At 33.6% G+C, this 16,957-nt stretch overlaps 1 protein-coding gene across 1 annotated transcript; it reads right to left on the minus strand.

The window, feature by feature from the left end:
• Positions 1 to 1,959: 1,959 nt before the first annotated feature.
• On the minus strand, positions 1,960 to 2,949 carry LOC113754110 (acidic endochitinase-like). Its single transcript, XM_027298451.1, has one exon. The coding sequence runs from the start codon at positions 2,858 to 2,860 to the stop codon at positions 1,988 to 1,990; it is 873 nt and encodes a 290-aa protein (XP_027154252.1). The 5' UTR covers positions 2,861 to 2,949; the 3' UTR covers positions 1,960 to 1,987.
• Positions 2,950 to 16,957: the final 14,008 nt, after the last annotated feature.

Raw genomic sequence — 16,957 nt, forward strand, 5'->3', positions numbered from 1 at the left:
ATAGGTGCGCAATATTTAATTATACACGCAATCTATTTGCTAATTGAAATAGTCAAATCCGTAATTGTTTGACTGCTCTAGTCTTGATAGCAACTGGCATAATTGGGTTTGTGTCTGAAAAAACGTACAGTCTAATTTAAATAAACCCTCATAACGTGTTTATTGATTAGAGTAGAGTTTCTCTAGTTTCTAATGCAATTGAGGAATTAAATCCTACGGTCGCACCTAGGGTTATTCCTAAATTAGAGAAATAGTCAATGGTCGTACATTGACAATCGAAACAGTAAGGAGAAACTGATTGTCAGATCCTATCGGCAGTTAAAAACCTGTTTACTAATGAAGGTTGGGATTATAATTGCATCAATGATCAGTACCTGAACCACCTCTGAAGTATAACCTTGGCTAGAGCTTTTTCCCATTAATTGTCTCCCCCAATCTCTTTTGCGTACTTTATTACCTTAGTGATATTCCACTAGTGTTTAATTCTTGACAATTAAAATCCCCTCCTCTTTGACTTGAAAAAAGAGCAAATAATCCCCAGTCCCTATGGATTCGATCCTGCTCACCGTTGTATACAAAATTCATACTTTTGTTGAGTAGGTTTTTATTGCACAGGCTCGACACCTGTCATCTATTAATATCTAAGGTCATGTTATTCAATAATGGTAATTGTGAAAAAAAATTTTGCTCTTTTTTAATTGATTTTTATTCATAAATTCAAGCTATTATTCAAATTATAGTAATTTATTGTTGAATTTGGATTATTTATTGTTGAATTTGGCTAGGTATAAAGTTAATTGAAGATGCATAAAAGTTTCATAAATAAGGCAGCCTGTTTCGACTTTGTTTTCGATGATGTGTCGATTATGTTTGTGAACTTTAATGACACAAAGGGCAAGCTACTCCTACTACTGCTACTTGTTTTGCATTTGGGGACGACTCCCGCATCTCGCGCTGGAGTTGATACCGGCATAGTAAACTAGTAATCCAATATGCAATTAACGAATTTCTTATGTTTAGTTAAGAAGAAAGCGGAAGAAAACAAGAATATGAGAACAGATGGAAATTAATGTAAAACAAAAGGAATAAAAGGCAAATTACATTGTATCTCCTGCGATTTAGTATTTTGTACATAATCTTCTCATAGTTTTAAAAGTTATATATAATCCCCTCATAATTTGGATTAAAGTGTCAAAATAACCGAAATGATCATTCGTAAAAGAACCTATGAAAATATCGAAATTATCCTTGTTTAAAAACTCAAATGGTTGAAGTGATCAACATATATAAACATAATATGCATGACACTCTAACCCGTATGATTTTATATTTTACCATATAACCCCTTATGATTTAATGTTTTACTATATAACTATCTTATAGCTTTCACTATATATGCATAACTCGCTTGTTGTCAATAAATAATTTTCAACTTTATATAGGGACATTTTTTATATTTTAATTGACTCCGTTATGAATTGTAAATTTTCTTATTTTGATATTTTAATTCAAACCATGAAAAGATTATAAATAACTTATAGGAAGTTTAAATACTAAACTATAGGGGTAAAGTGTAATGCCTGCATGCAGCGTCCCGCCCCTTTCCTGTCACTGGATTGGGAGGACTGTAGTAGGAAAGGCTGCATGCAACTGTAGTACGCATCTCCTGTTTCAAGTCACCGTGAACCATCGTTCCGAACAATGGAGGTTCTTGCGTGAATATGTTTGTATGGGAGAACGAATATGTATCTAATGATACACAGAACAACTGAAAGAAAAATGCTTGTAACATATGTTTTGCTGAAGAACAGACAGAAATTCAAAATGAAACACGTACGATTGAGCTTCATGCGACAATTTTATTTAATTTGGGCATGGATGACCAGCCCATTGTTTATTTATTTATCATTTTCGTCTCCGGGATTAACAACGAGGAGTACATTTGATTCCATCCCTCCTTCGGTAGATAGCGATCGAGAGGAACTGATCAGACAGCACCAGCATAGGACCGTAGCATGGACTTGAAAGTTACCTCGTGATGAAGGTAGGGGAAGACCATGATGCCTCCATAAACAGAAGAGTTCTTCAGATAGGGAAGAACGTCATCAACTAGCACATTAGGTGGGATGTAACCGCCCTCAGGTGCGATATCCTTGGATATAGGTATTCCCAGGAACAATAGATTAACGCCTCTATAATTAGACCACCTGTCCCAACTCCGGAAGAGGAGACTGGTATCCTTTGGAGGCCTAATCTGACAAGATGGGTTGTCGAAAAATTCCACCCGCACCTGATCAACGAGTCCAGTTTTGATAGTTGCGTCAAGAGCAGGGTCAGGAATAGGACATTCCGCCGCTACAGCTAAGATCACATTTGGGTATCCCTTAAGTGCCCGAGCAAGATCATCCAAGTAATTCGTGTTTCCGCTGTGGATGTGAAGCTCTACACCATCTAAAACAGCTTTGCCGAATGGACGGTCGCTTGACTGACCGCCTAAGTAAGTGTTCCAGATATAGGCTGCCACTTCTTCTGCATCTTCGACGGAAGAAAGACTCGGAGGTCCTGCGAGAGAAATAAAGACTTTGGTTTGATGTTTCTGGCAAGATTCTATGTCTGCTGCGCTCGGCCGAGGATGAATTATGCTCAATTGAGGCACCTGGCCACTGCCGAAATCTTCCAGAAAGGCAATATTAACGTCGGTGGCGAATTCTTGCCTGCAGAACTCACTCACACTTTTTGGTTCTGTATGGCCTCGGCCCCAGTATCGGACAATTCCGGCAGCTTCGGAGGACCCAATCAGAGAAGCAATAAACAACAGGAATGTCATTGCTGAGAACAGTGGTTGCAAAGAGGCAGCCATTTTCTTTTCTTTCTTTTCAGTGATTTTTGCAGCTTTGCTTTGGTGAGTTCACTTGCACAATGACTGACCATTTTATAGATGAGTTTATCTCAAGTGGATGTTCAGCATTTAGAAAGTCCAAACATCCGTACATGAAAACGTGAATCGCATGGTATTATTTTTCTGTTTTTAATTTTGCGGGAGACTACCGTTGTACTCGCCTAACCTCATCCTCAACTGGATGAAGAAAGTTTTTTTTTTTTTTTGGACGTTACATGGCAGCTATGGGGGAAGGGGAACAGGTTCAAAGCCAAGCTTCCTCTAACCTGCCGTCACATCCTTTACAGAAGCCAAGACAGCAGAAACTATGTCCACAGCCGAGATATGTCTCTGCTGAAACATAGCCAAATTCCCTGCTGTCCATAGCTAGTATACCACAACATTATTGAAAGCCAATCCCCAGACCTGATCAACAAATGAGTTTTGAGTGGCAGTCCAGGTGCAAATGCAACCGCATTGTGATACAACGCGGAGAAAAAGGTTTGATGGTTAAGGCCGAGAGTTCAATAATTAGAGATTTTTTAGGCTCAAAACCCTCTTCTCCCTCTTTGCTTCTTAAATTCCACCCGTCAACCCTACATTATTGAAGGCTCAAAACATATTGAGCCTTCAACTACTCATCCTATTTTTCTAGAATTTTAATTATTTTTTTTCAAAAATTGATTTATGCCTTCCGTTTGGATTCACCATAATGTCATGCATTGCTTTGTTGCTTTTAATTCCTTAATTTTAACGTAGCCCCAAACATGGCATATAATAGTCACTCTCTTAATAGATGCAATTAATTAATCATACCAAACATAACGTTTGGATTAGTATTGTAGCATACCTTAGTTTACTTTTATTCTGTTCCCTGTTTTACTTAGTTTCAAACATGCCCTACAATGTTCAACCCTCTAATAATGCAATTAAATAAATATACCAAAAATATCTATACATAGTTGAAACTAAAAATAATTATATCCATAATAATCAATATAAAAATTGACTAAAATACAATCTTTGACTAACGTAAACTAAGAATTTAAGTTCTTGTCCTCCAAAGAAACAACAATATTCCAAATCATATAAGTTGAACAGCTTAGCAAATTAGCAAAATTGACTAACAAACACAACACAGAATTACAAAATATTCAACATTTTTTGTATTCTTTTTCTAACTAAAATTTACAAATCATACCCCAAAAACAAAAAAAAAAAACTAATCTAAGTTCCTATCCTCCAAAGATATAACACGATTCCAAATCATATAGTTGAACAATTTAGCGAATTAGCAAAATTGACTAAAAAAATACAAAAAGATAACAACAAAAATTTCAATATTTTTTGCGTTGCTTTCCTAACAAATATTTACAAATCATACCCAAAACAAAAAAATGAAATATACGTACCAGGTACTTCAATTTTTAGAATCATCATGCACAAAAAATAAAAAATAGCTCTAAATTTCGGCCCAGAACTAGATCTAAAAGTGGACCTGAATTATATATAATCGGACGTTATTCATGCTATTAGAATTGTTAGATTTTGTTTGAGAATAAAAAAGAAATATAATATTTTTACCTATTCTTTTGTTGAGCAATTAGAATCCAAATTATGTCATAGTTATGACTAAAGAAATGGAGAAGGATATTTTGCAACTACTTAAAGTTCTTATTTAAACTAAATACATATTGAAACTATGAAAATTAGTTTAGAAAGGATAATTTGAAAATAATGCACAAAATTTGGCTCCATAGATGCAGCATCTACAGAAGGGACGATTTGCATTCAGGGGTTGCGGAGATATGGAAAAGTAGCGTGGAATGGGGTTGTTGCAAGGTAGAGCATGAGGACATGGGAAGAAGGAAGTAGGAAGGTGATGAGGCGGGGGTTGTCGGAAAAGTTAAAGGAAGCTAAGGATTGTTCGGACAGTAATTTTTTCCTTTGAAAAATTAATACGTTTTTCGTGAACATATTTCCTTATCATCTTTTTATTTAACATATATCAAATCTTTACAATAATTTTTCTATAAAAAATATAGAAAAACAAAATTAAGAATAAGGATGTTTGTTAAACAAAAATTATATTAGTTTGTTAACAACTATTTGGATGGGTGTGTTTTTCAAAAATTAGTTTTTCAAATACAATAAAAATTTTTAAAAAGTACTTTAAAAGGTAATCTAAAAATTAGTTTAATTTTTTTTAAAATTTTAAAAAAATTTTCAAAATATATTCTAGAAACTCTTCTACTCTTAAGTATCCCAAAATGTTTTCTAAAAATATCCCAAAATATACTCTAAAAATTCTGCTACAGTAAAATTTTTCAAAAATATCCCAAAAACAGTTAATCCAAACAGTTTAAGAATGACAATTCACAAATGTTACACAAAGTGTGGCTCCATTTTGATGGGTTACTTTTAGAATGGTTTTAGAAAACTTTTATAATGGGAATATTCTTTTAAAATCTTTATGTGTAGTATTTTTGGGTCCTTTGAAAAGTTTTGGTATGTTTTCATTTTGAAAATTTTTGGTATGTTTTCATTGTGGGCATTGAATATATTTAAAAATGGTTGGTAAGCAATAAAATGAGTCTCGGCAATAGCAAAAGATAGACCGCAAGGTTGTGGGCTTAGGCTAGTGGGAAGGCGGTGGAGTAAATTTACTTTGGATTAATCTTATATATATACTGTCACTAGCAGATATATGACACATGAGTAAAAATTTTAGAAAATTTTTTTTTACTCATATGTCATATATCTAATAGCGATAATATATACGCTGACTGACAGTGTATATAAAATTTATTCATTTACGTTATAGAAATATTAGATTTACATTTTATTATCATTTTATGAGATTAAATTTACTTAACAATATTGCTATAACAATATTGGGCATGTTTGGATAAAGTATTATTTGAAATAATAATTACTATAGCACTTTTTGTAATGTAATATATACGAGATAAAAAGATGGTTGAAAATATAAAAAGATAAATTGAAAAATGTGTTTATAAGGTAAAAAAAATATTATTTAAAAATACTACGATATCCTATCACAAATGCAAGATTTTATTGTTAATGGACATAGATAGACATGAAATTGTCCACAATAATAAAAAAAAAATATTAAGTACAATTATACGTTGTTGAAGATGATCCCGCTCTTTCTGGCTTTACATATAAAGGGCAGCTTTTGATTGTTCAAAAATCACGTCACTAATTTCCACAAATTATGCGAATTGCGTGATGCAGAGAACCTCTGCCTAAGCGTAGAGTCGTAGACTTTTCACATACCACGTGATACAGACGTGGATTGGTTTGATAGAGTCTGGGATTTAAATGTCAATTATCCAATAGGGATCTCAGCATTTTACTGCCAGCTCAGCTGCTAAGGAATGAACGGTTCCTGTAGCCGAGAGCAGGATATGCCTCCCAAGGAGATTTTCTCAAAAGGAAATATCTCCTAATTTTCCATGACAGATTGAAAAATTTTATTGTAGCAGAGTTTTTAGAATATATTTTGAGGTATTTTTAGAAAAAATTTTGAAATATTTAAGAGTAGAAGAGTTTCTAAAATATATTTTGAAATATTTTAAAAATTTTAAAAAAATTTAAACTAATTTTTAGATTATTTTTTAGAGTAGTTTTTAAAAGTTTTTATTGTATTTGAAAAACTAGTTTTTGAAAAAGACTCCCATCCAAACAGAGCTAAGAGCTGGATATTGCTGGCCAAAATAAATAAATAAATAAATAAATAAAAATAAGAAATTGGAATAAATAAAAATAAATAAAATTTTGTGTCATCTTTTATATTACCTTTTTTGTTCTCACACTAGGGTAAAATGGCCTAACCATATTCAAAAATTACTTTTTCTAGTTTTATGTGGAATTTTTAGCTTTGTTGCTAATCATTACAATTAAAGGTAACTAATGAAAAATAACTACTCGTATATGTTGTATTTTCACAAAAGATTATAAAAACAATTTTTTTTTCAACCTGTAAAACTAATTTCTAAAAAACTAATTTTTACAACTAAAAATTATAACTAGGTTAGGACTGATTTTTTTATTTTATCGTAATGTAGGTATCAATATCAAACTAAATCCAAATAAAAATGAATCAATGTTTCCATTTTAATTTGTATGTCACCAATGATTTCTCCCACAAGCACGCAATGATTTTCCACCATGATTTCAAAAATTTTTCCATGAAGACTTTTAAGTCGTCTTTGTGAAATTGCAAAGAGAAAACTTACTTAAAGCTAACATTCTCTATTTTTTTTTTATATCGCCACAAAACCTGTAGATTATTATTAGAAAATTTAAAAGAAATAAACTAAACTAACTTAAAGCTAACATAGATGTGCAACAAAAATTATTTTACAGCGAAGATAGAGGTTGATGATGGTATATGTGATAAGAAGCCCTTTCAGGAGAGAGCCGAGGGGTCATTGGAACGAAGTTAAATTGGCATTGCATCTACTGATGGAACTGTCAGAATCGAATCACAATGAGTACCAGTCACTGGGCACATGATTTGTTGTTCCTCGAAAATCGTTATCCATATTAAAGTTCGAAAAACAATTTAATCAAATCGTATGGAGTACCATTCATCCATTTTTTTGGTCTTTACTTTAACAGCAAAACTTAGGGACATTGAGTTTCGGCAAATTCTTTTGTCAAAAATGGCCCAAGTATGATTTTTATTTGAAAACTACAATATTGTTGGTCTCTTAGCTTTCTAAATTGTCTAAAATAATGTCATATTTCTACTCTAGAATATTAATTTAGTCTTTCAGTTGTCAACTATTGCACTGAATTTTCACTTATGGAGAAGGTGGCGGGGGAGAGAGGAGGAGGGGAGGAGAGGGAAGAGGAAGGAGGAGGGGTGGAGAGGTAGGTCATCTTTATCTTTAAATAATCTAAAGGAGTAGGTGATCTTTAAATAATAAAAACTAAAGGGCATCTACCCTTTACACATGGTTTAGACAAAATAATAATAATTTAAGAAGGGAGAAAAAATATAAAATTTAAGAAGAAGAGAAAAGGCACATGTGAGATGCAAGAAAAAATAGTACCCTGCATATCCAATTGGAGACCAAGAGATTGACCGGACACAAGGACGAGCATCACGAGATAAACTAAGTAGGTAAGACACAAGGAGCTAGGATATCTGCCAAAACAGCAATTGGAGAACCAAAAAAAAAAAAAATCAAGAAAAATAGTCAGAAAATCCATCATCATTTCCCGAAACTAAAAATGTAAACTGGTGAAAATAACAGATTTTTACAACACATAAATGGTATCTAAAAATGGTGTAAACCTTGTGTGATGAATCACTCCAATTGGAAAAGGCTTGTAAGCAGGCAATGTGATGAGGCCTCGTGGTCCAACTGGAGTTGCTGGATTCTAACAACAAAAACGAATCGAATCGAAGAAAGTAGTAGTAGCAGTAGCAGTAGTAGTTAAGTGTGGATGGAATAATAATAATGGGTATTAGGTCACAAGTTGCTATTGGACGTTCAAAAAGAATTAAAGATCAAGCGCAAACGTGTTAGTACTATCTTGGTGTCGTTGGTTTTGCCAATGTCTCGTCTGTATCACCTGTTTAGCTCCATTCATATATACTTGCCATTGTGTTCCTTCTATGTATCCTGTTGTTTGGTTTAAGATTTCTCCACTCGAGGTGGGATTTGGGATCTTTTTGTTTGGAAGGAAAATATTTTCCAAAAAATGTTTTCCTGATTTTCTATTGTTTGATTGGGTTATTGCATGCGAAAATTTTTCATATAAATGAACTGAAATTATTTTTCATGTCCGACTCGGAAGGCTATCCATTCAAGCTCCCTTCTTTGCTGTTTTTTATCTCTATTTTTCTTTGTCCCAATCTTTCTTTCTCTCAGATAGACCATACGCACATATGGGGAGATCCAAACTCGAAATTGAAAGGGGCTATAGGGAGATCGTGAAGGATGTTAGAGAAAGTTTTGATGTATGAAAATGAAATGAACTCGCTAATCTTGTGCTAATATATATGCTGTAAATTTGAGGCATGTTTGTACAATGGTCATTAACTATTATCATTTGGATTGCTATTTTCTAGAGTTTTTATGCAAAATTTGTTGGACTTGTGTGGGCCAGCCCATTTGTGGGCCAACCCAAAACACAAGTCACTAAAACTTGAGGGTTTCATGTGACGGAACATTCTGGCAGCCGCAAGAAAGTACTTTCACCTTTTTGTGTAAAGAATTCCAGCCGCACAAGAGAGGAGAGAAACGAAGAGAGAGAAAGAGTGAGAGCTAGAGAGAGAAAATTCTTTGCAACTTTGAAACCTCAGTTGGAAGGTGGTTTGAAGTCCGATTGAGACGAAATTTTACACACGCGATCCTCTCGTCAAGCTCTACTTATCTACAGGTTCAGATTTCCTTTTCGTTTGGTAACATCTTTCCAAACCCACTTCTTTGATAGTTATAATTTTTTGGGGTGATTTTGTAGCAGATTGACTTTATTGGTATTGGTGATATTGTTGTCATTCGAATATTTCGGGTAGACCTGTGTATTTCCATTATTATGATAGTGGAGATTTTGACTAGACTAGGTCTCGTAATTTTTTCCAATTTGGGTTTTCCACGTAAAAGTCCGGATGTCCTGTGCCTTTTATTTTTCTTGCATTTTATTATCACTACAGGTATTATTACTTGGTGACTTGGTTTGTTCCATTTTTAACTGATATTTGAGAAAAGAAAAATTTGTCCTGAACTAACTCTGATATTGTGTGTCAGTACCGGTACTCCTTTCCCAACAAGTGGTATCAGAGCAGTCAATTTATGCTGCTCATTTGTACTGGTTAAAAATGAATGATTCGGATAGTGGTTGCATGATAAAATTGAATGCTACTAATTATTCGATTTGAAAACCTAGAATGGAAGACTACCTGTATTGTAGAGATTTGTTTGAACCTGTTCTAAGGGATAAAGGTAGACCAAGTAATATGAGTGATGAAAAATGGGCTGTTATGCACAGGAAAACTGTTGGTAACATTAGAAAAAGGATTGGTCTGAGTATTTTTCAACATTTTACTAATGACACCAGAGCTAATATATTATGAAAAATGCTTGAGAGCATGTATGAACGGTAGACTGGTTTGAACAAGGCTAGTTGTCTGAAGCAAATTACTCGGATGAGATATAAAGATGGGGAAGATATGATTGAACACCTGAGTAATTTTCAGGGATTGATAAAACCAGGCAATTACATTAAATTTGAATTTTGGATGATGAAGTGCAGGCTCTATTATTATTTAGTTCACTACCGGATAGTTGGGAAACCATTGTGGTCTCCGTCAGCAATTCAGCCCCGAATGGTGTGTTGACTATGGCTATTGCAAAAGAGGCCGTGATGAATGAAGAGTTCAGGAGAAAGGAATAAGGAATTGTCTATGAGTCCCAGGCCCTGGTGACAGAAAAGAAAGAAAGAAGAGAGAGAAGCAAAAGTAGAAGACCCCATAACAAAAATGACAAATCCAAAGGTAGGTCTGAATCACGAAAAAATATTGTATGCTATTATTGTAAAAAGAATGGACATTATAAGAAGGAGTGCAGAATCTTAAAACAGGAACAAGCTGAGAAAAAGGGTAAGGCGAAGGAAAAAGGTGATGAAAAGACTACAGTAGTTGTGGCAGCTCATGATGATATGTTTGTATTCTGTGATGATGGTCAGGTGAATATTATTCATTATGACAGTGATTGGGTAATTGATTCGGGTGCATCCTACCATGTTACTCCTCACAGGCATTTCTTCTCAACCTGCACCGAAGGAGATTTTGAATATGTTATGATGGAAAATGAGGTCTCATGCAAAGTTGTTGGCATGGGAGACATATATTTGGATACAGATACCGGGTGCCAGTTGATATAAGAAATGCTCGACATGTCCTTAATATTCGTCTTAATCTTATTTCTACAAGAAAACTTGACGATGAGGGTTACCATAGTTTGCAAGGTGGAGGCAAATGGAAACTCAGCAAAGAAAATCTCGTTGTTACTAGAGGAAAGAAGCAGAGTACCCTCTACTTGATGCAAGCCAAGTTAGGGAAGGGAGAAGTGAATGCAGTTCGTGATTCATTAATTGACCTTTAGTATAGGCGACTTGGGCACATGGGTGAAAAAGGAATTCAGATACTTGTTCGCAAATACCTCCTATCTGAAGTTAGAGGTAATGCACTTAAATCTTGTATTGACTGCATTTATGGAAAACAATAAAGAGTTGCATTTCAAAATTTTTCTCCATCTAGAAAATTGAATCCGTTAAAATTGGTGCACACTGATGTTTGCTATATGAAAGATAAGTCTCTTGGTGGTACTGTTTATTTTATAACTTTTATTAATGACTTTGGTAGAAAGGTTTGGTGTTTTGTTTTGAAATCCAAATATCAGGTTTTGGATTTATTTAAAGACTTTCATAGCAAAGTTGAAAGAGAAACTGGTAAGCAGTTAAAGTGTGTATGTGCTGATAATGGTGGTGAGTACAGATGACCATTTGAAATCTATTGCAAGTCCCGCAGAATCAGAAATTTCCCAATAAACTATTACGTGATTGAAGACCAGAAATTTCCATTCCTTAACTTTTGGAACTTTTGATCTTAAAAACTAGGTACCAAAACCTTAGTTGCTTTCTCTAGATTCTCTCTTTCTATTGGCAATTATTTTTACTCTCTCAAAAGTTTGATTTCTAATAATTCTCCTCTATTCTTCATAGTTACATTGCATTTTCCTATGTTTCATTACATTCCATACTATGAGAATCTTATTGATTTTTATTTACAATCGATTATAAGAATGATACGATGTGAAATTATTATTTTTCTGTTCACATTAGAATGCATTAATATTCCATATCAAGCAATTTATAGGTTGTTTATCTTGCTTACTGATCTAATTTTTGCGTCAACAGATTTAAACACTTTAGAAGAATTCTATACTTGTTTATGCTAATAATTGATTTAGTTGTTTAATTTTTAATTGATATACATACTAGCTTTTCTGCCAACAACTCTTATGAATTACCAACTAATGATTTTCAGGTATTACATTAATTCTACCCACCTAAGTTTCACTCTCGAAACTCAATTTGACCAGATTAGCATAAAAACAAACTGCCATTCCAATTACATCACTTTACATGAACAAGTATTAATTAAACTACTAGTATTTAGGGCACACACCAATGTGTGCACACCTAATAAAAAACATATTATTAAAATTTTGAGTAAATATGTTGAAATCATTTCAAAGGAATTGGTTTTATATTTTTGACAATGGGTATTGGAAAATTCACAAAAATAAGTGTACAAATAGATAGTTATTTAGCAGTAATCCATAACCATAATCGATAGTTGATTACATTGGGTAGCTAGCAAGGTAAGTTAAAAAATAATATAAAATGACAAAATTTTATTTATACCAAAAGCCCTCTCCCCTTTTATATATTTACAACAAAAGCTTTCTCCACCTTTACATAGAGCATGGATATTATTTACTCAAGAACAATTCATGTCCCCCCCCTCCTTCCCCTCCTCGCCTTTTTGGTCAATCGTTAACTTCTATTACTACTCCTATTCTAACCAATATTAGGGAATGATCCAACTAGACCAATAGGGCTGGAGAAAGAAGATCTCACCTGTATATCAAAGAGGTTCACTAGACCAAAGAAGGGTTGCTTCATGTTCAAATCTGCTATTCCTTTTACTAGGCCATAGAAATTTCAAACACCTGATGCCCATTACGTTTGCCTTGCGCCAACATTAATCCAAACATCAAGAAGTAATTCCACTTAATTAACCTTATTTTCATTTGAACTTTGGTTATTTCTAAAGTGATAATCATGTCTTACTATTTATTAAAGTAATCTACTATCAATTAAAACTCCACTAGTAAATTCCGTGCTCTCATTTTTTGATTTGCCAGATTCTCAGTTGCACCCCGAATTTACTTCATACTATATGCCATCACAGTGGATCTAGAAATATTATAACATAACCGACTTGAAATTTCTTCAAGATATAACCCCTTTCAATAACTTCACCTACTCATGATTTTCAATCTAGAATTACCTGTAGTTTTAAGATTCAAATCAAGTGATCATAAGCCATGTGAGAAAAACTAATGAACATAAATTAAATTTCTAACTCATCGATCGCCATAAATGGTCCTATTAGAAACTAATTCTTGCAATCAATAATTGGTAGACATGAAATAAAAATGTGTCCTAGGCCACCTGATCTTCAAAACAAACATGGAAGGGCAGAAGGGGTTTCATGAACATCCTCCCAATGAGGAATGTTATATGAACAGATCCCAATCACGAATTAAAGATTTGTGAAAAAAGAGAGAAACTCTAAAAAACTGGGCAATTGCAATAAAGTTTGTAAAATTTGATAAGAGAATGAGATATTACTTAGGCCCTGTTGGCAAATAATTCCCAATAAATATCTGGGTGAAACTTAGGCCTCGTTTGGCGAATAAGTTTTTTGGGCGTTTGTCTAAAATTTTACCGTAACTTACTGTAAAAGTTGTCGGAAAAATTTTTAAAATGAAAAGCTTTTTCTTTTCTTTTTATTTCTTTTTCTTCCTTTCTTTCTTTTTTCTTTTCTTTTCTTTCTTCTTCCTCTCCTTTCCCCGTCCCCTGCCACCTCTCCCTTCCAGTTGGAACAATAATTTTTTTTTTGCTTTCTTCTCTCTCCCTTTTCTCGGGTGCTTTCTAGTCGTGCGACCAGACCAGGCAAAGGGGTAAGGGAAGGATGGTGGGGGAGGGAGAAGGGGGGAGAGAGGTGGCGAGGAAGAGGGGAGAGGAGAGAGAGAGGAAGAAGAGAGAGAGAAAAAAACAAAAGAGGTGGCCTTTGGCGCCAGTTAAGGTGGAAGGAGAAATGAGGAAGAAAAATTTTTTTGTGTGTTTTGAATATTTTGAATTATATAGTTTAAAAATTTTGAGGAGTTTTTTGAGATTATTGTAGTTAAAGTTGTTAAAAAATTGGTAGGAAACAAACTTAGCCAAAAATTTGTTTGCCAAACAGGCCATTAGTTCTGGGAATGCTTTGAAAATCCTTGTTAGAGGGATACTGAAATTCTTGTTATCCATTGATAGGGTACTTTTAATTGGTATAATTCCTTATATTTTCCTTTTTATTTATACCAGATATCACCCTATTTGACTGGTTTTACCCACAATTGGTATTTTTGCATTGATTTCAGAAATTTGAGCGAAAAATGGTTAAATGGAGGATTCCTAACAGTTTGCATGTGGGCATGCCTAAGTTCAGGGTTCAAAGCTAGAAAATTGAGCGGGACGTCAGACAGTTTCCCAATCCAAGTCAAATTAAAAAAATTGGCAGCTGTTGAAGTTTCCTATTTCTTTGCAGTCCATGTAAGTCTCGAGCAACTGGAAAGCTCTTAGGACATTGATTTGTAATAGGAACACTTTTTAGGAGTTTGATTGGTATGAGGAGACCAATCAATTAAGAAGTCGGCTAGGGAGAATTCGGCGGGGGAATGCTTTTGCTTGAGAAAAACATAGGTGTTCTTCTTTTTTCTTTTTGACCAAATTGGAGAAATAAAAAACAATTGTAAGCTTCGAACAGATTATCTTTTGGCATGGCTTGTTCTCCCTTAATAGAGAACTAATCTCGTATCTCTAGTCAAGGAACACTGAGGATTTGGTTCAACTATCACTGTGAGATATAATTGATTTTATTTATCTCCTCTATTCATTGGTATTTGTAAGTTTTCTACTTTATAGAGTATGATTATTGTGTGTGATTGAATAGGTGCGCAATATTTAATTATACACGCAATCTATTTGCTAATTGAAATAGTCAAATCCGTAATTGTTTGACTGCTCTAGTCTTGATAGCAACTGGCATAATTGGGTTTGTGTCTGAAAAAACGTACAGTCTAATTTAAATAAACCCTCATAACGTGTTTATTGATTAGAGTAGAGTTTCTCTAGTTTCTAATGCAATTGAGGAATTAAATCCTACGGTCGCACCTAGGGTTATTCCTAAATTAGAGAAATAGTCAATGGTCGTACATTGACAATCGAAACAGTAAGGAGAAACTGATTGTCAGATCCTATCGGCAGTTAAAAACCTGTTTACTAATGAAGGTTGGGATTATAATTGCATCAATGATCAGTACCTGAACCACCTCTGAAGTATAACCTTGGCTAGAGCTTTTTCCCATTAATTGTCTTCCCCAATCTCTTTTGCGTACTTTATTACCTTAGTGATATTCCACTAGTTTTTAATTCTTGACAATTAAAACCCCCTCCTCTTTGACTTGAAAAAAGAGCAAATAATCCCCAGTCCCTATGGATTCGATCCTGCTCACCGTTGTATACAAAATTCATACTTTTGTTGAGTAGGTTTTTATTGCAGAGGCTCGACACCTGTCATCCTATTAATATATCCAAGGTCATGTTATTGAATAATGGTAATTGTGAAAATTTTTTTTGCTCTTTTTTAATTGATTTTTATTCATAAATTCAAGCTATTATTCAAATTATAGTAATTTATTGTTGAATTTGGATTATTTATTGTTGAATTTGGCTAGGTATAAAGTTAATTGAAGATGCATAAAAGTTTCATAAATAAGGCAGCCTGTTTCGACTTTGTTTTCGATGATGTGTCGATTATGTTTGTGAACTTTAATGACACAAAGGGCAAGCTACTCCTACTAAACTGCTACTTGTTTTGCACTTGGGGACGACTCCCGCATCTCGCGCTGGAGTTGATACCGGCGTAGTAAACTAGTAATCCAATATGCAATTAACGAATTTCTTATGTTTAGTTAAGAAGAAAGCTGAAGAAAACAAGAATATGAGAACAGATGAAAATTAATGTAAAACAAAAGGAATAAAAGGCAAATTACACTTTATCTCCTATGATTTAGTATTTTTGTACATAACTCTCCTATAGTTTTAAAAGTTATATATAACCCTCTCATAATTTGGATTAAAGTATCAAAATGACCGAAATGATCATTCGTAAAGGAACCTATGAAAATGTCGAAATTATCCCTGTTTAAAAACTCAAATGGTTGAAGTGATTAACATATATAAACATAATATGCATGACACTCTAATCCGTATGATTTTATATTTTACCATATAACCCCCTTATGATTTAATATTTTACCATATAACTCCCTTATTGCTTTCACTATATATACATAACTCGCTTGTAGTCAATAAATAATTTTCAACTTTATATAGGAACATTTTTTATATTTTAATTGATTCCGTTATGGATTGTAAATTTTGTTACTTTGATATTTTAATTCAAACCATGAAGAGATTATATATAACTTATAGGAAGTTTATGTTCAAAGAAAAAAATACTAAACTATAGAGGGGTAAAGTGTAATTTGCCTGTATGCAGCGCCTTTCCTGTCGCTGGATTGGGAGGACTGTAGTATGAAAGGCTGCATGGAACTGTAGTACGCATCTCCTTAATACTACTACTCCATCATTATTAGCCAGTGTTATTATTGATTTGGTAGTAGTATTCCTGTCACTTGGCTGCATTAAATAAGCTTATTAATCAATTACCCTGACTGATTCTTAGACTGTTTATTCCAACAAATTGCCGAATAATGATATTAATTAATACTTACTCCATAAAGTACACTTAGTTGTGGCTTGAAATTAGACAGATAGATTGAATAGATGACACATGTTTGGTTTTCATCGAGTGATAAAATTTATTATGTATTCTGTAGTTATTGTTGCAGTATCTATCTACATATTTGGTCTTTAACATTTAATATTTACGTCCATTATATTCTGTAGTTATATTGTTGTAATGATTTCCACGAAGACTTCCAAGTCATCGTGCCTGTTTCAAGTCACCGTGAGCCATCGTTCCAAACAATGGAGGTTCTTGCGTGAATATGTTTGTATGGGAGAACGAATATGTATCTAATGATACACAGAACAACTGAAAGAAAAATGCTTATAACATATGTTTTGCTGAAGAACAGACAGAAATTCAAAATGAAACACGTACGATTGAGCTTCATG

Source organism: Coffea eugenioides, chromosome 11 (assembly GCF_003713205.1).
Source record: "Coffea eugenioides isolate CCC68of chromosome 11, Ceug_1.0, whole genome shotgun sequence".
NCBI lineage: Eukaryota > Viridiplantae > Streptophyta > Magnoliopsida > Gentianales > Rubiaceae > Coffea > Coffea eugenioides.